This window comes from Chrysemys picta, chromosome 10, assembly GCF_011386835.1.
Source record: "Chrysemys picta bellii isolate R12L10 chromosome 10, ASM1138683v2, whole genome shotgun sequence".
In the NCBI taxonomy this organism is placed as follows: Eukaryota; Metazoa; Chordata; order Testudines; family Emydidae; genus Chrysemys; species Chrysemys picta.
Window position 1 is genome coordinate 43,849,162 of NC_088800.1, and position 27,742 is coordinate 43,876,903.

Sequence of the window (27,742 nt, forward strand, 5' to 3'; positions counted from 1 at the left end):
TCTACGGATAGTAATTCCATGCTCTAAAATTAAGACTATAGCAGTAGGGATATATTACCAACCACCTGATCAGGATGGTGATAGTGACTGTGAAATGCTCAGGGAGATTAGAGAGGCTATAAAAATAAAAATAAAAAACTCAATTATAATGAAGGATTTCAACTATCCCCCATGTTGACTGGGTACATGTCACCTCAGGATGGGATTGACACCTTAAATGACTGATTCTTGGAGCAGCTAGGCCTGAAACCCACAAGATGAGAGGCAATTCTTGATTTAGTCCTAAGTGGAGCACAGGATCTGGTCCAAGAGGTGAATATAGCTGGATCACTTGGTAATGAGCCAAGCAGCAGCAGACAGAATGCAGATGGCTGCATGTGGAAGCTGTGGTATGTATATAGTCCTAGCAGGGGAGCTGGAACAAAGGTATGTTTGTATGAAGTGTCGCCTTATAGTGTTACTGGAGGAAAAGATTAAGGGGCTGGAGATGCAGGTAGATACCCTGGTGGAGTTTAGATGGGGGTTTGAGCAGCTGATGGAGGACAGGCAAGGAGGGGCTGAAGGGGAATGCCCAGGGGTGCAGGTGGAAGCAGAGGTAGAGGACGGTGAGGGGGGAATGGTGGGGGGAGAACAAGGGAAGTGGAAGCATGTGACCGTGAGAAGCAGGCCAAGGAAAAGGAGGGCCAGTGAGGGGGGAATAGAACTCAGGAATAGGTTTAGGTGTTTGGATAACGAGGTGGAGGGGCAGCAGGTGGTGACTGAAGGTGAGAGGGTGAGGAAGAAGAGAAGAGCAGCTAGTCCGATAGAGAGAGGGGAGGTGTTGATGGAGACAGCACAAAACCTGGGCCCCCAGAGGATAGAGGAAGGCACAAGGGGGAGCATAAGAGAAGACAGGAACAGACACAGGTCAGGACTAGAGGGATCAGAGACTAGATTACTAGATCGCACTGTTGCCAGGTGACGGCAGGTGTATGTAATTGGAGACTCTTTACTGAGGAGATTGGACAGGCCTGTGACCAGGGCGGACCCAGAGAACAGAAGGGTGTGCTGTCTACCGGGCGCAAAGATACACGATGTGGACCTGCAGTTGAAAAGGATCCTAAAAGGAGCAGGTAAGAACCCCTTGATAATCCTTCATGTAGGAACGAATGATACAGCTAGGTTCTCGTTAGAGAGAATCAAGGGAGATTATGCCAGGCTGGGGAAGACGCTCAAGGAGATAGAGGCTCAGATTATCTTTAGTGGGATTCTGCCTGTTCCTAGGGAAGGGCAGCAAAGGGCTGATAGGATTGTGAGAATAAATAGTTGGCTAAGGGAGTGGTGCTATAAGGAGGGCTTTGGGATGTATGGCCACTGGGAGGCTTTCGGGGACAGACAGCTGTTCTCGCGGGATGGACTTCACCTGAGTAGGGAAGGAAATAGACTTCTGGGAGGGAGGCTGGCTCATCTTATCAAAAGAGCTTTAAACTAGGAAGTTTGGGGAGACGGTTGGGAGATGTACAGTTAATCTCCACGCCAGATTCCAACATTGAAAAGGCGAGTGATGAGATAAGAGAAGATATAGCCAGGGAGATGAGATTGGACATAAGAAGAATAGGGGGGACGAACACAAAGAGGCCTGTAACATATAGCGTTACTAATGGGAGACAGGCTAAACAACATACATTAGGGTGTTTATACACCAATGCGAGAAGCCTAGGTAACAAAATGGAGGAATTGGAGCTCTTGGTCCGAGAATTGAAACCGGATATCGTAGGAATAACTGAAACGTGGTGGAACGGCAGTCACGACTGGAATACAGGTATGGAGGGGTATGCGCTGTTTAGGAAAGACCGGAACAAAGGTAAAGGTGGGGGGGTGGTATTGTATGTCAATAGTGAGATAAGCTGTAAAGAAATAATAGTTGATGGAATAGATAACACAGAGTCCGTCTGGGCAATACTCACACTGGGTAAAAGAACTACTAGAGCCTCCCCTGGGATAGTGCTTGGGGTGTGCTATAGACCACCGGGATCAACCCATGATATGGATAAAGAACTATTTAATGTGTTTAGAGAAGTAAATACTAATAGGAACTGTGTAATTAGGGGGGACTTTAACTTCCCGGATATAGATTGGGGAACAAACGCTAGTAGCAATAATAGGGCTCAGATGTTCCTAGATGTGCTTGCTGACCAATTCCTTCATCAAGTGGTAGCTGAACCGACGAGGGGGGAGGCCATTTTGGATTTGATTTTGGTGAGTAGTGAGGACCTCGTTGAGGAAGTGGTAGTAGGGGACAACTTGGGCTCCAGTGATCATGAGCTAATCCGGTTTAAACTAAATGGAAGGAGTAACAGAATCAAATCAAAGACTAGGGTTTATAATTTTAAAAAGGCTAATTTTAACAGATTAAGGGGACTGGTAAGGGAAGTGGATTGGGCAAACGTATTAATGAATCTTAAGGCAGATAAAGCCTGGGATTACTTTAAGTTAAAGCTGCATGAGCTGTCAGAGGTCTGTATCCCAAAAAAGGGAAAAAGATTACTAAGCAAGAGATTTAGACGGAGCTGGATGAGCGACCGACTCAAAGGGGCGATTAGGAAAAAACAGAAAGCGTACAAAGAGTGGAAGAGGGGAGGGATCAGTAAGGAAACTTACCTTAGTGAGGTCAGAGCATGTAGAGATAGAGTGAGAAAGGCCAAAAGCCGTGTAGAGTTGGACCTTGCGAGGGGAATTAAAAGCAATAGTAAGAGGTTTTACAGCCATATAAATAGGAAGAAAGCAAAGAAAGAAGAAGTGGGACCGCTGAAGACTATAGCCGGAGAGGAGATTAAAGATAATCTAGGCATGGCACAATATCTCAACGAATATTTTGCATCGGTGTTTAATGAGGCCAATGAAGGTATTAGGGATACTAGCACCATGACAGAGGGGCATACAGGATGGGGGATTACCGTATCCGAGGTAGAAACGAAACTTGAACACCTTAATGGGGCTAAGTCTGGCGGACCGGACGACCTTCATCCGAGAATATTGAAGGAATTGGCGCGGGAAATAGCAGGCCCATTAGCAATAATATTTAATGAATCTGTAAACTCGGGGGTGGTTCCGTTAGACTGGAGAATAGCTAATGTGGTTCCTATTTTCAAGAAAGGGAAAAAAAGTGATCCGGGTAACTATAGGCCTGTTAGTTTAACATCTGTAGTGTGCAAGGTGCTGGAGAAAATTCTGAAAGAGAAAGTAGTTGAGGACCTTGAGGTTAATGGCAATTGCGATAAATTACAACATGGTTTTACGAAGGGCAGATCGTGCCAAACGAATCTGATCTCCTTCTTCGAGAAAGTAACGGACTTATTAGATAAGGGAAATGCGGTGGACCTAATATACCTGGATTTCAGTAAAGCATTTGATACTGTACCCCATGAGGAATTATTGGTTAAACTGGAAAACATGGGGATCGACATCAAAATCCAGAGGTGGATAAGGAATTGGTTAATGGGGAGAATGCAGCGGGTCGTATTGAAGGGTGAACTGTCAGGTTGGAGGGAGGTTACCAGTGGAGTTCCTCAAGGTTCGGTTTTGGGACCCATTTTATTTAATTTATTTATAACTGACCTCGGAACCGATTGCAGGAGTGGACCGATAAAGTTTGCGGATGATACGAAGGTGGGAGGCGTTGCCAATTCGGAGGAGGATAGGGATATTCTGCAGGGAGACTTGAACGAGCTTATGAATTGGAGTATCAGAAATAGGATGAAATATAATAGTGAAAAGTGTAAGGTGATGCATTTAGGGATGACTAACAACAATTTTAGTTACAAGCTGGGGACGCATTGGTTAGAAGTAACAGAAGAGGAGAAGGACCTAGGGGTCGTTGTAGACCGCAGGATGACTATGAGTCGACAATGTGACGTGGCGGTGAAAAAAGCCAATGCGGTCTTGGGATGCATTAGGCGAGGCATATCTAGTAGGGATAAGGAGGTGCTGCTTCCGTTGTATAAGGCGCTGGTGAGACCTCATTTGGAGTACTGTGTGCAGTTCTGGTCTCCCATGTTTAAAAAAGATGAACTCAAACTGGAACGGGTGCAGAGAAGGGCCACTAGGATGATCAGAGGAATGGAAAACCTGTCGTATGAAAGGAGACTAGAGGAGCTCGGGTTGTTTAGTCTGACAAAACGAAGGCTGAGGGGGGATATGATTGCTCTCTTTAAATATATCAGAGGGATAAATACAAGGGAGGGAGAGGAATTATTCCAGCTTAGTACTAATGTGGACACGAGAACGAATGGATATAAACTGGCCGTGGGGAAGTTTAGGCTTGAAATTAGACGAAGGTTTCTGACAGTCAGAGGGGTGAAATATTGGAACGGCCTTCCGAGGGAAACAGTGGGGGCAAGGGACCTGTCTGGTTTTAAGATTAAGTTAGATAAGTTTATGGAGGGAATGGTTTAATGGAAAAACATATTAGCCAAGGAATACCGAGCAATGGCAGGTAAATAGTATAATGGCTAACAAGGGTCAGGCTGGAGACTCTTGCCTACATGCTCGGGGATTTACTGATTGCCATATTTGGGGTCGGGAAGGAATTTTCCTCCAGGGTAGATTGGCTGAGGCCCTGGAGGTTTTTCGCCTTCCTCCACAGCATGGGGCAGGGATCGCTAGCAGGAGGGTTCTCTGCCAATTGAAGTCACTAAAACACAGGATTTGGGGACTTCAACAGCAGAGTCAAGGGAAGGGGTAGGGACGGTTTTGTGGCCTGCAGCATGCAGGGGGTCAGACCAGATGATCATAATGGTCCCTTCTGACCTTAAAGTCTATGAGTCTATGAGTCTATGAGTAATCGTGACCATAGCTAAGGATATGTTTTAGTCATGGGTATTTTTAGTAAAAGTCAAGGACAAGTCATGGGCAATAAACAAAAATTCACAGCCAGTGACCTGTCCATGACTTTTACTATATACCCGACTAAAACTTGGGGGGGGAAGCAGCTCCGGGGGCACCACAGGGGCTTGGGGGGATCCCGGGGGGTGCCGTGGGTGCTGGGGAGGGACAGCCCCAGGGGTGCCACGGGTGCTCGTGGGGAGGTTGTGGCCCGGGGGGGGGTGTCACGGGTGCTGGGTGGGGGGGAGAGTTGGTGGGCCTGGGGCAGGTTCCCTACCTGGCTCCTGGGAAGCGGCGATCTCCAGCTCCTAGCTCCACGTGCTACCTCTGCTCTGTTCCAAGGCCCTGCCCCCCCGAGTACCCACAGTGCCCCTGGGGCCACCCCCTCCCCCCAAGCACCCACAGCACCCCCTCATTGGTTGGGAACTGTGGCCAATGGGAGCTGCGGGGGAGGTGTCTGCGGCTGGGGAGTTGTTGTCACCCTTCCAGGGAGTCCCACCCCAATAAGCACTGCCCCACACCCTAATCCCCAGGCTTGAGCCCCCCACCACCCAAACTCCTGCTGCTGGGGGGCGGTGGGGCCCAAGACTGCCCCAGCAGCAGCTGGTGTGACTGGCCCAGGCGCTGCCTGAGCTGCTCAGGCGGCTCCTGGGCCAGCCACACGGGCCACTGCAGAAGTCACGGAGGTTACGGAAAGTCATGGAATCCGTGGCTTCCATGACCTCTGTGACAAACACAGAGCCTTAACCATAATATAATTAAATGTAACATCCCTGTGGCGGGGAAAACACCACAGCGGCCCAACACTGTAGCATTTAATTTCAGAAAGGGGAACTACACAAAAATGAGGAAGTTAGTTAAACAAAAATTAAAAGGTACAGCACTAGAAGTGAAATCCCTGCAAGCTGCATGGAAACTTTTTAAAGACACCATAATAGAGGCTCAATTTAAATGTATACCCCAAATGAAAAAAAACATAGTAAGAGAACCAAAAAAGTGCACCGTGGCTAAACAACAAAGTAAAAGCAGCAGTGAGAGACAAAAAGGCATCCTTTAAAAAGTGGAAGTTAAATACTAGTGAGGGAAATAGAAAGGAGCATAAACTCTGGCAAATGAAGTGCAAAAATATAATTAGGAAGGCCAAAAAAGAATTTGAAGAACAGCTAGCCAAAGACTCGAAAAGTAATAGCAATTTTTTTTTAAGTACATCAGAAGCAAGAAGCCTACTAAACAACCAGTGGGGCCACTGGATGATCAAGATGCTAAAGGAGCACTCAAGGATGATAAAGCCATTGTGGTTAAACTAAATGAATTCTTTGCATTGGTCTTCACGGCTGAGGATGTGAGGGAGATTCCCAAACCTGAGCCATTCTTTTTAGGTGACAAATCTGAGGAACTGTCCCAGATTGAGTTGTCATTAGAGGACGTTTTGGAACAAACTGATAAACTAAACAGTAATAAGTCACTAGGACCAGATAGTATTTACCCAAGAGTTCTGAAGGAACTCAAATGTGAAATTGCAGAAGTACTAACTGTAGTCTGTAACCTATCATTTAAATCAGCTTCTGTTCCAAATGACTGGAGGATAGCTAATGTGTCGCCAATTTTTAAAAAAGGGCTCCAGAGGTGATCCCGACAATTACAGGCCGGCAAGCCTGACTTCAGTACTAGTAAAGAACAAAATTGTCAGACACATAGATGAACATAATTTGTTGGGGAAGAGTCAACATGGTTTTTATAAAGGAAAATCATGCCTCACCAATCTACTAGAATTCTTTTGAGGGGGTCAACAAGCATGTGGACAAGGGGGATCCAATTGATTATAGTGTACTTAGATTTTCAGAAAGCCTTTGACAAGGTCCCTCACAAAGGCTCTTAAGCAAAGTAAGCTGTCATGGGATAAGAGGGAAGATCCTCTCATGGACTGGTAACTGGTTAAAAGATAGAAAACAAATGGTAGGAATAAATGGCCAGTTTTCAGAATGAAGAGAGGTAAATAGTGGTGTCCCCCAGGGGTCTGTACTGGGACCAGTCCTATTCAACATATTCATAAATGATCTGGAAAAACGGGTAAACAGTAGATGGAAAAAATTGCAGATGATACAAAATTACTAAAGATAGTTAAGACCCCGGCAGACTGCAAAGGGCTACAAAAGGATCTCTCAAAACTGGGTGACTGGGCAACAAAATGGCAGATAAAATGTAATGTTGATAAAGGCAAAGTAATGCACATTGGAAAGCATAATCCCAACTATATATATAAAATGATGGGGTCTAAATTAGCTGTTACCACTCAAGAAAGAGATCTTGGAGTCATTGTGGATAGTTCTCTGAAAACATCCTCTCAATGTGCAGTGGCAGTCAAAAAAGCTAACAGAATGCTGGGAATAATTAAGAGAGGGATAGATAATAAGAGAGAAAATATCATGTTGCCTCTATATAAATCCATGGTACGCCCCCATCTTGAATACTGTGTGCAGATGTGGTTGCCCCATCTCAAAAAATATATATTGGAATTGGAAAAGGTTCCGAAAAGGGCAACAAAAACGATTAGGGGTATGGAACGGCTTCCATATAGAGAGAGATTAATAAGACTGGGACTTTTCAGCTTGGAAAAGAGATGACTAAGGTGGGGATATGATAGTGGTCTCTAAAATCATGACTGATGTGGAGAAAATAAATAAGGAAGTGTTATTTATTCCTTCTCATAACACAAGAACTAGAGGTCACCAAATGAAATTAATAGGCAGTAGGTTTAAAACAAACAAAAGGAAGTATTTTTTCACACAATGCACAGGAGGAGTTTCAACCTGTGGAACTCCTTGCCAGAGGATGTTGTGAAGGCCAAGACTATAACAGGGTTTAAAAAAGAACTAGATAAATTCATGGACGATAGGTCCATCAATGGCAAATAGCCAGGATGGGCAGGAATGGTGTCCCTAGCCTCTGTTTGCCAGAAGCTGGGAATGGGTGACAGGGGATGGATCACTTGATGATTGCCTGTTCTGTTCATTCCCTCTGGGGCACCTGGCATTGGCCACTATCAGAAGACAGGATACTGGGTGAGATGGACCTTTGGTCTGACCCAGTATGGCCATACTTATGTTCTTATGAATGAAAGGAAGGAAACCCCGGACATAACATTTCACCAGTTTCACTTTGCTGGAACTTTGCCACAAAACCCTGCGGATCTGGGTATATTTCATGTTGGAGAAATCAACTTTTATTCATTTCTAAAGAGAACATCTCAGCCTCTGGAACACAGTGAGACCTGTGCAAGCAGCATCCCTAACCAGGTAACCTCCTGTCCGAATGGAATGCACTAACATACCATCTCACACCCTGGTGTACGGAGTACCATTCTGTGCCACCTCCTTCAGAAGCCCACCTAGGAGTGTTGTTGGTTCATTGAGTGGTCAGTCCTTTCAGACACGGTTCCAGCTTATTTATGTAACAGATTGGACATATCAATAATGATGTGATTTGCAGAGGCGATGCTGGATCTAGTCTCTCTGCTATCAGTTTAGGCAGAAAGTGTTCATATGCGGATTGCTTTGTGTGTAACTGGAGTGGGATTGAAGAAATGTCCCATGTGTTTCCCAAATAGCTCAGATTTGCTGGTAAGCCTGGCCACTGATTGGATTAATTGGCTCCTTAATGAAGCATAGCATCACTATGCATCAAAATGCTCTTTCGTGTGAAATGCAACAGGAGACCCAACTATCCAAAGGAGCCAATGCTGCAAAACTCCTGGAGGGAAAGATGAGAGCAGGTTCTCTGGTACTTACCAAAGCATTTACTTTGGTTGGTGGCACGATCAACAAAGACTTTGGCAGAGATGACATTGCCAAAAGGCAAAAACATCTGCATGAGCTCCGCATCTCCGAACTCCTGGGGCAGGTGATAAATAAACAGGTTACATCCTTCGGGACCTGGGATAACACACGTGCACACACAAAGAACAGCCACCCATTAGCAAAGAGGCCACATGTGCCTTCCTCCTCTTTCTCAGACTTGTGCAGTGTACTGTGTTTGAGCTGGCATTGCAATGAGCATCTTCAGCCACTGAGTCGTCTCTCTAGTAAATTACTAGTGCATCCTTCTCTCAATCCACCCGCCCATCTCTTTCTAAATGTGTCCAGCTACCTGTTACTCCATTCACCCATAGGCCCAGCATTGCTTTGTTAGCCCTGCGTTGACATACCCAGCCAGCCATCTACGCCCACACATTTCTCCCTACATCTCTAGGTCTTTTCATGTAACTGTTTGCCCATTCAGCAATATATCTAAATGTTCACTTGGCAATTCAGCCATTTCCTTTCACCAGTTCATTCAAGTCCCTGTGTATGCCCATTACTCTGTCCATCATCCCACTCCACCTCTCCAGCTATGTTTCCTCCCATCTTTTTCTTTTCATTTTTTTCACCCAGCTTTCCTGGCATGTCTCAATTTCCCTATTTATCTATTTGCACATCACCCATCACTTATCTATCTTCTCATTCATCCTTTCCATTCATCTACATATCATCCAACCATCGATCTCTGGGATTACATGAAAACACCTATACACACACATGCTACCAGTAATTCTTCTTCCTCTGGGATATGGCTGATTTCTATTAAGCCTCTCTGGTAGCATGGACTTCAATCACTTACCTCAACCCAGGAAAATAGACTTGCCTGGATATTGCCTTTCAAATTACTGGGGCTGCTTATTTATCTCCTAGCCTGGAAATCTTTTCTTCTGAGACCTTCTATGGTCTTTGAAGCAGCAAAGTCTAACAGCATTCACTTATCTTTCCTTTTTAATGGGCTCTCTTTTTCTCTCATCCCCCCCCCCACAAACTACTTTATTGACCAACAGATGTCGCTCCCCGACCCCAGAATAGCCGTAGACCCAGCGAATAGACCCACATAAATGAATTCATCATTCAGCCTGTCCCCTCCCGAACGCGCCCCCCCTTACCTTCTCTCTGCTGCTGTGGAATGATGGGCGCTTGCTGGGGAAAGGCCTGGCTGATAGGTGCATAGGCTGCTGGGTATGCTGCTGGACAACAGAAAAACAAAAGGGTCAAGCCTCAGCGGTCTGTTCTGCTTTGCTTTGCTAACACTCTGAGATGGCACAAACGGCATCCCCAGTGAACGGTTTGGAGACACCCTGGTATAGGGTCCACGTTTTCATGAGCCCTTCAGCTTCTTTTGCCTGGCTCAGCTCTGAAGCTGCAGGTAGCGCTGCTAATCTCTCCCAGAAAGCTGCTTCTATTTTGTCCCAGAGGCTCCTAGTGCTACTCCTGTGACATCCACAGTGTGGGACTCATTCAGGAGACAGCTCACAAAAGAGTTCTCACTTTATGATGTGGGAATGGGGTGGAACGGGATGGGCTGGGGAGGAAAGGAAACTATTGTGCTCATGGGAATGAAAGCTCCCACAGAGTACTAGGGTTCTGCACACCCTGGAGGACTGCAGGGAGAATCATTCTTGGGTTTTACATCCCACCTGAAGCAGTGCAGAGCCCACTCAGCACCATAGGGCCATATTCCCCCACTGATCTCAGCCAGGGATCATAGTGTATAATTTGTTTCCAGCTGATCCCCTCTCTGTTTGGACCAGCCCTATGAGAAGTACATAAAAGGGAAATGGTCTGGGTGTCTCAGCAGAAGGGCCCTGACCGCATTAGCATGTGGACACAGTTCTATTCACAGAACTTCTCAGGACTGTGATGCTCAGCTGGGGTTGCTGGGCTGGGCATTCATTTACCCAAACCGGCAGGGGCTCACTCTTTGCCCCTTGATGTAATCCAGGAAAGTGGCATTTGCTGGACACTTTTTGCTCATCATCAGTACAGCTGCTAATCTGCCAGGTCCCTTTCTCAGTGTGACATTGACCAGGGAATGAGGAGTAGGAGGAATTGTTGGCCCTGGGTAGCAGGTTGGTCAGTTAGATTGGCTAGGTGTCCGTAGGGTGACCAGATGTCCCGATTTTATAGGGACAGTCCTGATTTTTGGGTCTTTTTCTTCTATTGTCCCAATTTTTCACACTTGCTGTCTGGTCACCCTAGATGTCCCCCACATGGTTTCCGCTCAGTCTTAGAGCTGGAATCCAACAGCAGCATTTCTGAGGTTAAGAATGGCTGAGGACTCCTCCCTCCCTCCCGGAGAAAGACAGGAGCGGGCCAGCCATTCCTCCCTCCCCAAACCCAGCACTACATTGTTGGCCCCACCCACTCCTTTCTGCCATGGCAACTCTTCACTAGGGGAAGTGCATCAGTTTGCTCCCCCATTTATAGGCCCTTCCAGGGACAAGAATCAGCCCCTGCTCTCCTTGCCGGGGCAGCTAGGAGGCCCTCTTTCCTCTCTGGGAGCTTCTGCCTGGGGTGTTTCTGTTCCATAACATCCTGTCTGGCAATGCATAAGTGTTCAAATTCTTTCCAGACAGATGGGAGCTTCCTTTCCACGCTAAGGAGGAACACTTTCTCATTCCTTCCTGCACACTCTGCTCCTTTCTTCTCCCAGTGTTATACTGAACATTATTGTGGTCATCTCCATATCTGATCTGAGCACCAGTGCAGATACCAAACCAACTCCTGGACAGGCCACCCCCAACTCCAACCAAACCCAGCATGAAAAGGTTGGGTTAACTTTCAACCACTTTTTCCCAGTGCCTCTGCCCATCTGGGGCCCAGTCTGGCTGGGGAGCAGAAGCATTTGAGTACAGTGAAACATGCTGTCCTGTTGGTATTCCTGGTTGGATGAGAAGCAGGAAGAACTTTAAATCTACTGTAAAATCCTGTTCCATGAGATTTATGGTCCATTCTGCAGATCCTTTTGACCATTTGGAGGCAGCACAGACACTTCCAGAACTTGAGGGGATTTATCCATCTTGAAGCTCTGAAGTCTCTGAGCTTTGTCCATTGTCACTGCACACCAAGTCCCGCACTCTTTGTGTTCAGTGCTCAGCTGATCTGTGGACGCTTCTGCTGAAGTTGTATCATCCGTCAATCGGCATTGCTCCAGGCACCCCAGTTCATGTCCGTGCCTCCTGCTTCTCATGGTGCCTGACTCTGCTCTTACACCAGGTTAACAACAGTGTAGCTTCACTGACTCCTGATTTACCTCTGTTTCAGAGAGATCAGAATCTGGCCCATACATGTCAGAGTGTGAAACTATATACGACCTATTCACCTATGATGAGACATATGGTATGACTCTGTACATGCTAAATAACATAAACAAAGGGAGCAACCTGATCTAGCTGAACACTGGTGTGAGACAGATTTGGGTTGTATTCCTCGCTCTGCCACTGACCTGCTATATGACCGTGGACAAGTCATTTCCCTTCCCTGTACCTCTGTTTCCCCTCCCACCCTTTGTCTGTCTTGTCTATTTAGAATGCAAGCTCCTAATGGATGGTACTGTCTCTTGCTATGTGTACGTACAGCGCCTAGCACAACGGGGCCCAATCCCAGCTGGTGCCTGTAGATGCTACTGTAGAACACAGAATAGCAGTACTGAACAGAGGAGAAATTGATGGTATTTCACATTTCAGATACAGTACATATGTGCAATGGACAAGCTTCTGTGCTCAGTCCCATGAGTGGTGCTCTGTCGTGCTGCAGACACTGCCACAAGGACTCCTTGCAGTTTTTGCTGATACAGACTAACATGACTACCACTCTGAAACCTGAGCAGGGACACTGGCTCAGTGCTGCAGTGTGTTTTAGAGAGCATGCTTTTAACGGAAATGTGGATTTTTCTGTACTGGGAGAGAAACAATTAACTGGATGAAATACCAGAGAGTAGCATTTTGTCTACAGCATTATTTTTGCAGAATGCAAAGGGGGCCAGCTGCTATTTCAGCCTCTGAGGAAACTCTGAATAGCACATGTGAATTGTCTAGAGTGAGGGGTAATTCCAAACATGTTCATTATAATGCAATAAAAGGAATCAAAACCCACAGCTTGCAGGCATTCGAAGGGTCTCTTTTCAGTGTATTGTGCAAACTTTCTAGCCATGTGACTCCCTGTAGCAGGCTGGCAGCAGGTGATGGTCCTGCGGGAAAGTGTTGGGTGGGATACGCTGAGGCAGGTATTTCCCTACCCCTCCTAGATATTAGGGAGGTAGGAGTGGCCTTCTAGTGAGCGAGGACCAAGGGTGCGAGCTGAGCAAAGCTTAAGGAGGAATCTGGGAAGCAGCCAACACCAATGAGAAGACTTGTGCTTACTTTCATGTATTTTCATCCTTGCTATGAACTCATTTGGAGTAAATGGAGAAACACTAGGGATGAATTTGGCCTGCAGGATCTGATTCCTATTTTGAGCTCAAGTTACTCCAGATTTACTCCAGTATAACTAAGATAAAACCCATCACTTCATTTCAATGTAAATAATCATTTTCCTTCTCTCACTTTATTATTGCTCTATCAGGGCCAGATGGTAGGCTGTTGTAAATCAGGGCAGCTCCACAGAAATCACTGGAGTTACACTGATTTACATCAGCTGAGGATCTGGTCCTCAGGATTTATCCAGCATCATCATGTCCTCCCTCAAGGACAGTTTCTTTAGGCTAAATAAATAAACATGTCTTCTTTATTCTTTGCCTGCTGATGGAATTCTCACGTCTCTGTGTCACTTTGGTTTCCCTTGTTTGAATGCGTATCTTCTCAGTTTCTACTGTAAGAGAGCAGAGACCAGACCTGCATATGGTATGCCAGATGCTGTCTCACCTCGGGTTTGTAGCCTGCAGGGGTATGTAACTATAGCAGGTTTGGAAGGATTCAGTTTTAACCAGTACATGTCTGTAACCTATTAATTCTCCCCCATCCCAAATCCCAGGGAAAAATGGTTCCACTGGTGATGATCAACATTAACAGAGAGGAAATTTTTTAAAATTAAATTAAATTGGAGGGCTGAGAAGTATGTTTGAGAGAGAACCGGCTTCCCTGCCTTTCTGCACTCAGGTCTCTCACACTGTATTGATTCAGAACATAGCCCCTTCCTAGGATTTGGTTTTATTCACAAACAGAATTCCAAGAGAAACACAAAAGCCAACTTAAGCCATCTTGGCAAGCATGGCAGCTCCCAGGATTCTTCGCTGGGAGTTACTTAGGCCACACCTTATATCCAATCTGACTAGAGAGGTCTGTCTTTTTCCTTTGTATTTGGGTGTGGTAACAAGCCAGCTGCAGCAGTGAGTCAGCAGAAAGGCAGGACGGTTGTGTGCTTCGGGTACTGGACTGGAATTCTGGATATCTGGGTCCACTTTCAAACTCTGCCATCACAGACTCTGTCTGTGGTCTTGGGAAAGTCACTTAAATTTATGTGCTCAGTTCCCATCTATAAAATGGGAATAAGAATACTTTCTTCACCTGTCTTGTCTGGTCAGAGTGCAAGCTGTTTGGGGCAGCGACTGTCTCTTACTATGTGTTTGTACAGTGCCTAGCACAGTAGGGCTCCAATCTCAGCCTCTAGGTGCTACTAAGCTACTTCTACTGCTACTAATAGTAAAACCTTTCCCAGCAGACCTTTCTGCAATCCCTGCTCAGAGGGTGGGGTTTTTCAGGCAAACCCTGCCTGCCTGTTCAAATGTATGTGAAAGACTCTAGCAGTATCCCATCAGACTCAAAAATGAACTATTACATTTAGAGCTGGTCAGAAAATAGATTTTTTCCCCCCATAGAAAATTCTGATGGAAAAATCAAAGTCTGAATATTTTGGCTGAAAAACAAACTGAAATATTTGTTTTTGGAAATACCACTGTGGTGCCTCATGGGAGTTGTAGTTAAGTGCCACAGGCTCCCATTGTCCCCTATATCCCAGACTCCCTGGTCAGACTATATTGCCCATGATGCACCATGGTGGTCCCTCTTGGTGGAAGTGGTGCATCATGGGAGTCCCTGGCCAGTACATCATGGAGATGTAGTCTGGGAGGGGAGCCTGGCCCACAGAGGAAAATGGAGACATGAGGTGCCTGAACTACAACTCCCACAAGGCACTGCAGCAGTATTTCCATACTGAAATATTTTAGTTTTCAGGCATTTGGTTTTTCAGTAAAAAAAAAAAACATTTTTTTTGGTGGAAAACACACCTTTTGCAAAAAAATCCATCTAGTCAAAACCCCAGTTTTCTGTCAAAAAACAATTTCAATGGAAAATTTTCAACCATCCCTAATTAAATTATGGAAGTCCATGCTGATCTTACATTATGATTTTATTTCTCAGTCTGTTAGATTCCCATTTCCTACAGTCCTCATATTTTGAACACAATACAACTATAAATATCTGTTTTTTTAAAATTTCCTGCTAGTACAAAATTTAAGCTGAGAAAAGAAAAAACAAACCCCAAAAAACCTTTCAGGAAAAAACCTCTTTGATAGCATCAACAACAAATAAAACCAGAATCCTCGCAAAGCTAATTAGAACCTCTGCTTTCTTTCAAGTGATCTCTCAGCAGACTCCCTACTAGAACTGTACTGACCTGATCTTCAACCCAACTGACTCGCAGTCGGCACTGAACTGGTTCTCCACCATTACCCCACATCTCTCTAACGCTCTTAGGCTGCTTCCTCCCTAGCACTCCCTTAACGTATATCTGTGCTGTGAGTGAGCCTCTCTCTGCTGAATTATCTCAGGCTTATTTGCACTAAAACTTTCATCCTACCCACTAATACCTTAAATTAGTCAGCGTCCTGGGGTAAGGCCATGTAAATGCGCGCACCATGTAAATGAGCTCAGAACTATTTCCTGGCTTCATTGCTGGGGATGGCGCTCTTTCAAGAACAAGCAGAAAGATCGGGGTCTCACCTCTGCTCTTTTCTGGGGTCTTTGCAAGCCTTTTCCATTCTCAGCTTCCTGACCTTTACTGCACATATTTTAAAGCCAGAAAGGATCATTGCTATCATCTAGTCTAGGGGTTCTCAAACTTTTTTTGCTGGGACCCCCTTTGAAAATATTTCAGGCTGTGACGACCCCCCAAAAAAGTGATGCCCCCCCACACCATGTCACCCTTACTTCTCTGCTGCTGCTGGCAGCGGCACTGCCTTCAGAGCTGGGTGCCTTGCCAGCAGCTGCCACTGCTCTCGCAACGCCCCCTCACCAACAATAGTCTTGTGACCCCCTTTTGGGTCAGGACTCCCAGTTTGAAAAACACTGATCTAGTCTGACCTCCTGCATAATAAGGCTAGAGAGTTTCACGCAGTGATTCCTGCACTGATCCCAACAACCTATGGTTGTATGTCTTTTAGGAAATGATCCCATGTTGACTTACAGACGCCAAGTGATGGGGAATCCATTGCTTTCCATGGTTGCAAGTAAGAAGAGACATTCACCGAAACATGCAGTTGCAAGATCTTGCTAAGTGTCCCCTTTTCCTCCCTCAGTGTCTCCCCCCCATGCAGTTCCTTTCATGGTCATTTCACTTAAAAGCCATAAGGCAACAAAAACAAACCAAGAAACAGAGAAAGAGAGCAAGGCAGAGACAGAGGGAGAATTGCAAAGCAAAGTTTGAGACCTGCATAGTGCTGCATGCCTGCGTAGGCTTGTTGGAGGGGATCTGCCACAGTGGGACTTTGAGCTGGGAAGAGAAAAGAAGGGAGAAGGAAGAAAGAGTAAGCAAGATAAACCAGAGGAGAAACAGGTTTTGCAGCAGGAGCAGCCAGCTGGAATCGCTCAGAGATGCAGCAGATCATTTGTCCTCCTATCATCTTCCTGTTGGCTTTTTGTCCCCGTCCCCTCCCACAGCTCAGCAAAGCAATCTGTAGTGTACTGAAACAAAGTAATAGACACACTCCTGATCATTGTTAATTGCTCAGAAACTAGGGGATGCCGAATGCTCCCTCTGAAACATTTATGCCTGATCTTCTGAGGCGCCAAGTGCTCTCCATGCTCAGTAATTTTAATGGGAGTGGAGGGTTCTTAGCGCCCTCCAGGATCAGGCCCTTTTCTGAGCGAAGGAGGTTTTTATTAGGAAATTGGAGAGTGTCCAGGTTCAGGTTAGAGGACAGCTAGCATCTGGAAGCCATATTCTAGTGAATCGTGACAGAGAACAAAGTGAACAGAGCTGGGTGGGAAATGGTCTTCTTGTTCAGCAAAAAGTTTTGAGCTTTCAGTGTTACTTTCAATCTCGAATCAGGATAAACAGTCAAAACTCTCAAAAACTGGCACGAACTGAAAATCTGAAAAAAACAAGTCATTTGGGATTAGTCAAAATGACCCGTTTTGATCATTCCAAACCATTCCATTTCAATGTTGACCTTTTAAATTGAAATACAAACCAATTGTACATTGATGTCGTTTGGAACTGAAAACCAGAACTTTTCACCGAGGAAACGTTGAAATAGGACATTTTTGACAATTCCATAATGTTCTTCCTATTTTTTTTTTCAAAATGGGAATTTTGCCAAAGCCAACCCATCTCTGCAAAGGTTGATTTAGACTAATAGATAGAACATGTCACTGAATAATTCCTGCCCAGCTCTGACAGTGAACACTCCTCTCTATGCCGCTGAGTGCCAGGACGCAGCAAATCAACCAGCAAAGACCCCAAGGTCTGGATGTGGTTCCTGCCCTAAATGAACTATCTACCGCTCTCCTGCCAGCATGGCAGCCTTCCCGAGAGCCCTGTGTCCCATTAGTTAGTAGCATGCTGCATGGCATTTCCTCTCTGAGCGGACACACAATGGGTACTGTTTTGGGTCCTTCCTGACCCCGGAAGGATAGGAGCTGGTGAGCTGGAGCTGAAAGACCTGGTATCCCACCACCAATTGCCTGAGCCATCCAGCATATCCCCACTCCTCACCTAAGCCTGTTTGAAAGCAGCGATCTAGGGGTGCTCACTCGGCTTTTCTCTTTGCTCCTTTAGAGCCATGTGGGGCCATTCAGGCACCGTGCCGTGTCCAGGGTGGCATGGCGCTGCTTTGCTCTAGCAGGGAGCTCTGTGACTCAGGGGGGTACAATGACTCACCAAGTTCCTTCTGGGCATAGCCGCTGCACCCCACAGCAGTGGCGGGTGGGGAGGGGCAGAGAGAGGGCATGGCCCCAATTCCTTCCTGCCACTCTTGACAGGGGCGTTAGGCCTCAGGTATCTCTGTGCTCAGGTGAGCACAAGGGCTGCAGAGGTGGCCCTGCCCTGTGTAGCTGACACAAGGGTGGGGGAACGTTTGTGCACCTGCATGGTGCACGCCCCACCACCCATCTCTCCTTCAACTGCCAGGCACAAGCCAGCCCAACAGCAAGAGTGTTGGCAGAACATTCCCAGGCTCCTCCCCTCTTCCTTTCCCAGGACCTACCTGGGTACGGATGGATTCCATTGGTGTAAATGGTCTCGGATGCTGGCTGCCCATTGGTCTGTGGTGGGAGGGGGCTGAACCCATTCACCCCAATGGGCGTGGCTATGCTGGGGACGGGCGCTGTGCTGATCCCTGGAGGTGTGCTTGTACCTAACCCCCAAAGAGAAGGGGGTGCAGGGGAGAAAGAATGAGAGCTTTAGCCCTGGGTCATTTGGGGAGATGAGGGGGGATTTAGGGGCCCACATGGGAGGATCTGGGAGCTTGTAGGTGGACAGTGATTGATGGCTTGTTTGCTTTAAACAAATCATCATGTGGGCAAAGTTTGTTAAGAAAGGAGATTGTGAGTCCCCGCTGCATGCCTGACGGAGGCTTCCTAGTTCCAAGAGGATCCACCCCATGTTTTACACCAGACAGGTGCTATCTGGCTGCCATAACAGGATCTGGAAACCCACCGCAGAGAGACTGAGCAGGGTGGGGTGACAAATACCTGATGAGGGGGTCATAGGAGCAGCAACTAGTCCGCTGACGTTAAAGGCCGCCATCTGCTGCATTTGGGCTGCGGCGATGGCTGCCATGGGGTTCAGGCAGGTCCCTTGTGCTGCAGCCATCAGGGCTGCCTGCTGCTGCATTATCTTAAGGAAAGAAAGAAGGAAAGAGGGAAGAAGCAAAAGAAAAAGAAAAAGAAAGAAAGATGGAAGGACAAAAAGAAAATGAAGAAAGGAAAGAGAAAGGAAGCGGAAGAAGGGGAGAAGGAAGGGAATTGTAAATTAGCTTTTCTCTGTATCCAGGAGCCTGTCACACCTTCCTGTGTAACTTTCTTCACTGTGGCCTACTACAGCCGAGTTGTGTGTGGAATGATAAGCAGAGGTGAGCCTGAGTTCCTGACATCTTTCCCTCAGTTCCAGGAGGAGGAATGGGTTCGCCAGGGACGTCTGGCTGCAGCTCCAGTTCTAAACTGGCTCACACTTCAGGGAGGTTTTGGATCTGGGGATTTTGGGCTGAGTCTGTCTCTTCCCTGGCCTGTTTCTTTGGGTGTTTAATGGTGTGCGAGAAAATACTGCACAGCAGAGAGTGAGCGAATTGTATGTTCTCCTTTTGGTCTGCCCAGTTCTGTTAGCAGCACTCTTCTCTCTGGGCCAGGAAGAAATGGATTCAGCCACCACAACAGGACTTGGAATCATACCAAATACCTGCACTAGTCTGCAGTGCTGAGGGTACCCAGAGGCTGCTGCTGCATGGCAGCCTTCAGTTAACAGAGAACACCGAGGTCCTATTTTCTAGCTATCTCTAGTGGCTTTGAAGACTGAAATAAGAGCATGTTCAGAAAAGCATTGTGCCAGCATCCCTCCCTTGGCCAGAGAGGTCTAAGGCAGCATGTGACCTATTGAAGAGTGCTTACTGCCAGTCACTGCATTGTCATTATCCAAATCATTGCTTTGCCAAGCACAGATTCACAGATATTAAGGCCTGAACAGATCATTCTCATCTGGTCTGATCTCCTGCAAAATACAATCCAGAGAATTCCACCCGCGCCCAGTGATTCCTGCCTCTAGCCCTTTGGAATAAAAAGTGCATTATGACATATTGTGTCCTGCTCTGTTCCACTTCAACACTGTCTCCTAGGCTCTCATTGACTGAGTACGTTCAATGGTTATGAAAGTGAGAGACTGACAGCAGTTGTGGGGTGAATGCATCCTTCCCTGGCACCTCAGTGTGACCTGCTAGTCCAGACCTGGGCCTCTCGTCAACAAAGATCTACCAAGCCATGATGATAAATTGTATGAAACTGCACGGCAGTTTTTGAGAGAGAGAGACTCACTGCTTCTGTGTATTGCAAGGTGCCTTCAACAGTGGGACACTTTAAAAGCATGCGCGGTGCAAAAGCAATGCATGACGGGTTAAATTGAGGGGTTGGTTTTGGCTTGAATGTGAATTTGTCAGTTTTGATTGGTGCATATTGCAATACATTTCGGATATGATTTCAAATGGGGGGGGGGGGGGCGGTAATTTGGTATGTCTAACACACACCTAGTCCTGTATATGCCACTTAAGACAGTAGCCACAAAAAACAGAGGAAATTCTTGTACAATAAGCCACTAGTTAAGTTTTTTTGGCCTCCAGCCTGATGAATTTAAGGGAAGTGGGTGTGTCTGCTCCTGGAGCCCCACTGCTTTGTGGTGGGGAGAAAGGGCTAGCCACAGTTGGAGGCGTTGAGTGGTGGTCTCACTGTGTGGTATAGCTCTTCCAAAGCAGTGGGCATACCAGTTCCCACATGCACTGGACATTAGTGTCTAATAGCTGGGCCTTTATGGACACCCTACTGCTAAGAATGCATTATGGGCACCATTGAGCTAGGGCATCTGCAGTACACACTAAGTATCCATATCAGTTCTTTGAAGGACACCCAGGTGCGGTGCCCCACATCTGCGATAAAGGATTCACCCCCCCACCCCATCTGATCAGGCAGCATTTCCTACCGCTTGCGTATATGCCCCATATGCTCCAAACTGGATGGTCATCGGGTTGAAGATTCCCAGTTGTCCTGCCATCTGATGCATCCGCCTCAAAGTCCTTTCCTTGTCTGTGTCTGCAAACTTCACCACCAGGCTGGAGGAGGCTCCCTAGGGGAAACAGAAAGCATGGCTGCATCACTTTTGCACGTGAGCATTGGCAGCAGACAGCTAGGTATGCCCTACAGCAGTGGTTCTCAAACTAGGGCCGCCGCTTGTTCAGGGAAAGCCTCTGGCGGGCCGGGCCGATTTGTTTACCTGCCGCGTCCGCAGGTTCGGCCAATCACGGCTCCCACTGGCCGCGGTTCGCCGCTCCAGGCCAATGGGGGCTGCAGGAAGGGCAGCCAGCATGTCCCTCGGCCCGTGCTGTTTCCTGCAGCCCCCATTGGCCTGGAGCGGTGAACCGCAGCCAGTGGGAGCCGCGATTGGCCAAACCTGCGGACGCGGCCGGTAAACAAACCGGCCCAGCCCGCCAGGGGCTTTCCCTGAACAAGCAGCAGCCCTAGTTTGAGAACCACTGCCCTAGAGGGGACGATAAATATAGGTGATGAATCTGGAGCACAACCTTTCTGATGGCACCTGGCAGATTTCTTTATTCTCCATTATTAACCCCTCCTGATCACTCTCTCCTTCTTGCTACCTGCAACTTCTGTGTTAGTGATCGGGGTAGGGAGAACCTAGGCTGGAGTAAATCAGCAGAGCGCCACTGAAGTCAACAGAGCTATGCCAATTTACACCAGCTGTGGATCTGACCCGTATGTCTTGGTTTCACCATCCTGCATAGGCCTGGATTTTTTTATATTATGTCCCTGGAATGTCTTTCAGGATAGCTGGAATGTCCCAGATTTTCATTGCACCTGTCCAAATAAAATATCTGTTCTTGTTGTAGTGTTGTACCAAGTAGGATTTGCTCTGCATTTACCAGGAACCAACAGTCCAGGGGAATGAGTGTTCAGAGTGATGAACAGTGTTTGGAGTGAAGGGAGAAGTGGAATGATCACAGACACTTTCCAAGCTGCTGTTTTGCTCAGAGTGAACATTAATGACACTTGTCCAGCATTTCATGATAAATGCTAGGTTAGTAGAAAAAATCCTCCACTCTGAGAAACATGAATATGTTGCTGTTGAGTCAGAAGCTGGCACACATTAAAACTAAGTGGACTTTGGGGTTTTGTAGGAATACTTTGTGGCCCTAAAACAGGTTGCCACAAAAGTGTCTGAGTCTGAATATATAGCCACCTTAGTTGAGGTCAGGCTTGGGGGATCATGTGGAGAGGGAGACTTCCTCTCATTTCTCTGTGGTATGATCCCATCATCTGATTTATGTGAGTGACTGATCTTGTATATTTTATGAGTGCCAGATTGCATCTCTCAGCCTATCCTGCAGGTGACAGTGCTAATTCATGTCCATTGTGATCAGGGGCAGCTCCAGGCACCAGCACAGCAAGCCATGGGGGGCAGTGTGCCGGTCGCCGTGAGGGTGGCAGTCAAGCAGCCTTCGGCCGGTCCCATGGCTTCGGCGGCAATTCGGTGGCGGGTACGCCGAAAGCGCGGGACCGGCAGATCACCCGCAGAAACGCCGCCGAATCCACGTGACCAGCGGACCGCCCGCAGGTGTGCCGCCGAAGGCCGCCTGACTACCGTGCTTGGGGCGGCAAAAAAATAGAGCCGCCCCTGAGGGTGATTCCACTGACTTCTGTGCAGTCCCACCATAGAATCATAGAATCATAGAATATCAGAGTTGGAAGGGACCTCAAGAGGTCATCTAGTCCAACCCCCTGCTCAAAGCAGGACCAATTCCCAGCTAAATCACCAGGGAAGAATTTGGCCCAGCTTTTCCATAGTAGTGTCTGATCAATGCAATGTTTAATTGCAGTCGTCTTTTATACTCATTGCTTTTCCCTGGACTCTGTTTCCTTCCTCTCCCATTCAGAATGTTGACCTTCATTGTTAATTAAATGGTAACTTTCTCTAGCCAGTGATTGAATTAACCCCCTAACACCTGCCTAGAGAGCTCTGTGCTAATCAAAATAAAGGACTGGCCTGGTGTTATTTTTACAAGAAACTGTTTGATCCCTGAGATTTTGATCAAATTAAATGGAGAATCAGATTAGCTGGTGATTGGATTAAGGAGACAACACTATGCATGGGTGGGGGAGGGGAAGAGAGCATGGCCAGTAGGCGTATCCATTTCTATACCCCTCTGAGTGCCTCCTGAGGAGGCGATTTTACAGCAGTGCCAAGGGCACTGAGATGCAGAGGTGTGGGTGTCAGTGAGAGATGAGAGCGGTAGTGAAATAGAAGAGGGAACGTGATGTTGTGCCAAATGCCAGCTGCGACAGCAGCACGCAACGGGCAAAGTGTGCACACGGGAATGTCCCAGCTTAGCAGCAAACCCTTTCTCTGGATTCAGTGACACGAAGGAGCCACGGCTCTAACTGCCTTTCCCCTCTCAAAACCTGGTTTCAAATCCTGCCTCAGGCCAAAGGTGAGGGCTGCTGGGCTCGGTCTGGTTCCTAGCAGCTTTGTTTCCAGGTCACGAAATCACCGCCCCACTCACAGTCTCTGCTTAGGAGAAGTCCAGGGCTGGAAGGACAGGGAGCACTCCAGCTCAGGACTGAGGGACACTGGTAGAGCTGGGAGGGGTGCCAGGATGAGAACAGCAGGGGGTGCTGCAGATTAAGACATAGATCATCTGGCAAAGCTGTATGTTTGTATAGGGATGGGGGGATACAGGAGTAGAAGAGCAGGGGGCTGGAGCTCAGGATTAAGGTGCATTAACAAAGTGGTGTGGGGGAACCCCCCATAGCACCTGCCTACATTGTGACTGTGCTACTGGGAGCAATCCTGCATTAGCAAAAAGGGTTTGGACGAGCTGGGGCCACGCAGGCCTTTTCCATCTCTACCAGTGGCATCAACTCAGATGTTTCTTGGGGAGGGGCAAATTCACGTCCTCCCCACAGCCAGGACCCCGTTCTGGTCCCTGCTCCTCCCCCTGTAAATCTCCCCTTCTCTTACCCACCCAGTGCTGTCAGAAGTCAAGTTCTCAGTGGACACCGCCCCACACTTTGCTGGACAGGAACAAACTCCCAGTGCGCCAGGTCGCAAGGATGTTTGGCCCAGCCAGCCCTCACTGCCACTCTGTATGGAGGGGCAGCCAGGTCAAATTCCAGTGGCATTGCAAGCACGCAGTTAGAGCGATGTTCCTGGCCACTCCAGTACTGGCTGTACTGATTGAATATGGGACCATTGCTTAAAAGTGGTCAGGCCAGGGCCCCTCCCAGCTCCTATAGAACTTGGAGCAAGTGCAAAAATGGGGGGGAGGAGTTGTCCCCACCACACCCCCTGATTTGGCACCACTGGTCGCTAATCTCCGTGATTCCCGGAGTCTGTTAGCTGCACTCAGAGACGAGGATATTTGGGGATTCGAGCTCATTGACCCAATGGACTTCCCTTACACCACTCAGTGTGCATGTGTAAAACCACCTGCTCTGAGGAGGAGTCTCAGGGGCTGATCCAAACAAGGGCAGTTGGGATGGAATTTAAGCCTCAGGTGAACTGGTTTAAGCTAGAGATGGACAGTGAATCACTGGGCCACGTTCTCCTCTATTACACTGGTACAAGCCCAGTCAATCCGGTGCAGATGCCTGGGGATAACAGAGCATGTGGACTATTCTGTGACCATAGCTTTCTCTTCTTGCAGTACCAGGTGCAGCTCCCAGTTATCTGGCCCATGCAATGGAAGAGAAAACGGAGCCTATTTCTCTTTCCTGACTCAGCCCTAGCATTTACCGGCATGGTCTGGCTGCCGTGCAGGCTGTTGATGGCTGCCTGGGCCTCCCCATGGCTCCCGTATTTTACAAAGGCACATCCTAGGTGGAGAAAAGAACAAGCGTTAAGTTTGGGAGCTACAGCAAGGCGAACATTGCAGAGATGTGTGCTCATGGCTATAACACATGCTGGCAGGAGGCTCTGCCTGCCCTGCATAGTCGCACCTGCCCAGGACATTCAGGAGAGGCAACATTGCCTAGTGGGTAGAACACAGCCCTGGGAGTCCAGGGTTCTTGCCCCAGCTATGCACGGACTTGCTGCATCCTTTTGGGCACGTCCCTGTGGCAGTTATTCTGTCCGCAAAGTGGGGATGGTCAGAGTCACCCAAGTATGTAAAGTGCTTTGAGATCCTCAGGTGGACGGTGCTGTGTACGTGCAAAGTAATGTTATTGCTTAACAGCCTTGGACAAGCAGCACAAGCTGAGCTGGAGCATGTGTTATACAGGGAAGCTGGGTACTTTGCTCCCCTGCCCGGTGTCTGAGGATGGAGGTGAGAGCAGTACCCTGCTGGGGATGGAGCTACCCGGACCCGCATCGGGGGGGATGGAGTGGACCTTCATGCACTGACTGGACGTGGAGGCCAGGGCTGAGCAGAGAGCTATAATCTGGGCTGGAGTCAGCAGGAAAGTACTAGCTGGGAGTGGCAATCAGCACAAGATAAAAGCTCCCAATGCACTGGGTGGGGACTGGATCTGAGGGGTGTGTGCTGGATGGCCGGGGAGGAGGCTGGATCTGAGGGGGGTGCGCTGGCTGGCCAGGGAGTGGAGGCTGGAGCTGAGGGGGGAGTGCTGGCTGGCCGGGGGAGTGGAGGCTGGAGCTGAGGAGGGAGCGCTGGCTGGCCGGGGAGGAGGCTGGAGCTGAGGGGGGAGCGCTGGCTGGCCGGGGGAGTGGAGGCTGGAGCTGAGGGGGGAGCGCTGGCTGGCCGGGGGAGTGGAGGCTGGAGCTGAGGAGGGAGCGCTGGCTGGCCGGGGAGGAGGCTGGAGCTGAGGGGGGCGTGCTTGCTGGCTAGGGAGAAGGCTGGAGCTGAGTGGGGAGTGCTGGCTGCCTAGAGAGAAGGCTGGAGCTGAGGGGGGCGCATTGGCTGACTAGGGAGAAGGCTGGAGCTGAGGGGGAGCGCTGGCAGGCCGGGGAGGAGACTGGAGCTGAGGGGGGTGCGCTGGCTGGCTAGGGAAAAGGCTGGAGCTGAGAGGGGAGCGCTGGCTGGCTGGGGGAGTGGAGGCTGGAGCTGAGGGGGGCACCTCCATCCCAAAAAGTGATCAGCAATGTGTCCCCTTGAGGGTGCCTGGAGTATCTCAGACACAGTTGTGTTCCATCCCATAACAACCGTGTCACTTCTGGTGCAAAGGCTTGTGCCTGGATGATGGCCATGCTCTGTCCCTATGCACAAACACTAACGGAAAGGAGCCGGCACAAAGGGGGTTGTGAGCCTGGGCAAAGCCAAGTCACATGGCAGTTTGAGTGGGCACTGGGTCGCAGTGTTTGTCCAGCTCTCAGGTGGGGCCTGATCATCTCCCACCTTTGCTGGCTCCGTCGGGCCCTCTGAGGATGGTGCACTCTTCGATCTGGCCAAAGGGTTCAAACAGCCGCCTGACATCGTCTTCGCTCTGCTGCTTCCCCAGCATCCCCACAAAGAGCTTCCTGTCTTCTGAAACCAAACCAAACGTTGTTAGCCAGCGGAACAGGCATGCACACTGACGCAGCAAGCAGGCAGTGGGGTGGCACTCAGGCATTACAAATACACATGCTGGAGGAGTATGCTGCACCGAACCAACAGGCCATGGCCTGGGGCAGCTACAGACAGATTCCTCATAAACTCTTTCCAGTCTTGCTTTTATCTGACTCAGCCATGTGGCTAGCTGCCTGCTCGCTGCTCCTTGGGACACTGTGTTGCATCTGTTACGCCACGCAGGTGAAGCAGGTGAGCCAATCCTGAGCCTTCAAAGCTCTGCTTCAGCCCCAACAAACTGATGAGATTGGCTTAAAAATCATGAGATTTCAATAGACCACCAGTTGGCAGGACCGGCTCTAGGCACCAGCAAACCAAGCACGTGCTTGGGGCGGCACAATTCCAGGGGCGGCACCTGAGGTTGTGTTTCCCAGCATCTCTCTGCAACCAGGAGAGCTAGTAACTTGCTTTTTTTAAAATGAAAGTCGAGATCCCGACTCCAGGATCTGGGATTTCAAGAAAAGCACCAAATATTGCTAGACTCACAACTAAATCCCAAGTGTCAGCAACACTGTGGACACTTTGACTGTTTGTCTACCTGGTTGCCAGTACTGTAGGCCAGTGGTTTTCAATCTGTGGTCCGTGGACCCCGCAGACTATGTCTAAGATTTCCCAAAGGGTCTGCACCTCCATTCAAAATTTTTAGGGATTCGCAAGTGAAAAAAGGTTGAAAAAAGTCCATCTAGCCCAGTATCCTGTCTTCCGACAGTGGCCAGTGCCAGGTGCCCCAGAGGGAATGAACAGAACAGGTAATCATCAAGTGATTCATCCCCTGTTGCTCATTCCCAGCTTCTGGCAAACAGAGGCTAGGGACACCATTCCTGCCCATCCTGGCTAATAGTCATTGATGGACCTATCCTCCATGAATTTATCTAGTCCTTTTTTGGTCTTGGCCTTCACAACATCCTCTGGCAAGGAGTTCCACAGGTTGACTGTGCGTTGTGTAAAGAAATATTTCCTTTTATTTGTTTTAAACCTACTGCCTATTAATTTCATTTGGTGACCCTTAGTCCTTGTGTTATGAGAAGTAGTAAGCAACACTTCCTTATCCACTTCTCTACATCAGTCATGATTTTATAGACCTCAATCATATCTCCCCTGAGCCGTCTCATTTCCAAGCTGAAAAGTCCCAGTTTTATTAATCTCTCCTCATATGGAAGCCGTTTCATACTCCTAATAATTTTTGTTGCCCTTTTCGGAACCTTTTCCAATTCCAATATATCTTTTTTGAGATGGGACCACCACATCTGCACACAGTATTCAAGATGGGGGCGTACCATGGATTTATATAGAGGCAACATTTTCTGTCCTATTATCTATCCCTCTCTTAATTATTCCCAGCATTCTGTTAGCTTTTTGACTGCCACTGCACATTGAGTGGATGTTTTCAGAGAACTATCCACAATGACTCCAAGATCTCTTTCTTGAGTGGTAACAGCTAATTTAGACCCCATCATTTTATATGTATAGTTGGGATTATGCTTTCCAATGTGCATTACTTTGCATTTATCAACATTACATTTTATCTGCC

At 48.1% G+C, this 27,742-nt stretch overlaps 1 protein-coding gene across 32 annotated transcripts in view; it reads right to left on the reverse strand.

Moving 5' to 3' along the window:
- Nucleotides 1–27,742, reverse strand: part of CELF6 (CUGBP Elav-like family member 6) — a 261,681-nt gene that overhangs the window by 56,138 nt on the left and 177,801 nt on the right. For 7 of the 32 annotated variants that reach the window (XR_010590802.1, XR_010590801.1, XM_065558541.1 and 4 more), the window contains 8 exons: nucleotides 26,002–26,130; nucleotides 24,447–24,526; nucleotides 20,622–20,765; nucleotides 18,632–18,776; nucleotides 18,145–18,294; nucleotides 16,368–16,430; nucleotides 9,830–9,910; nucleotides 8,652–8,795 (listed from right to left, as the gene is read on the reverse strand). Coding sequence is in view for 30 of the 32 variants with exons in the window: in XM_065558541.1 (XP_065414613.1) it covers nucleotides 8,652–8,795; nucleotides 9,830–9,910; nucleotides 16,368–16,430; nucleotides 18,145–18,294; nucleotides 18,632–18,776; nucleotides 20,622–20,765; nucleotides 24,447–24,526; nucleotides 26,002–26,130 (936 nt within the window). In the remaining 2 variants the exon portion in view is untranslated. The remainder of the gene's footprint in view (nucleotides 1–8,651; nucleotides 8,796–9,829; nucleotides 9,911–16,367; nucleotides 16,431–18,144; nucleotides 18,295–18,631; nucleotides 18,777–20,621; nucleotides 20,766–24,446; nucleotides 24,527–26,001; nucleotides 26,131–27,742) is intronic. The other 25 variants (XM_065558548.1, XM_065558544.1, XM_065558543.1 and 22 more) reach the window with 14 other exon arrangements.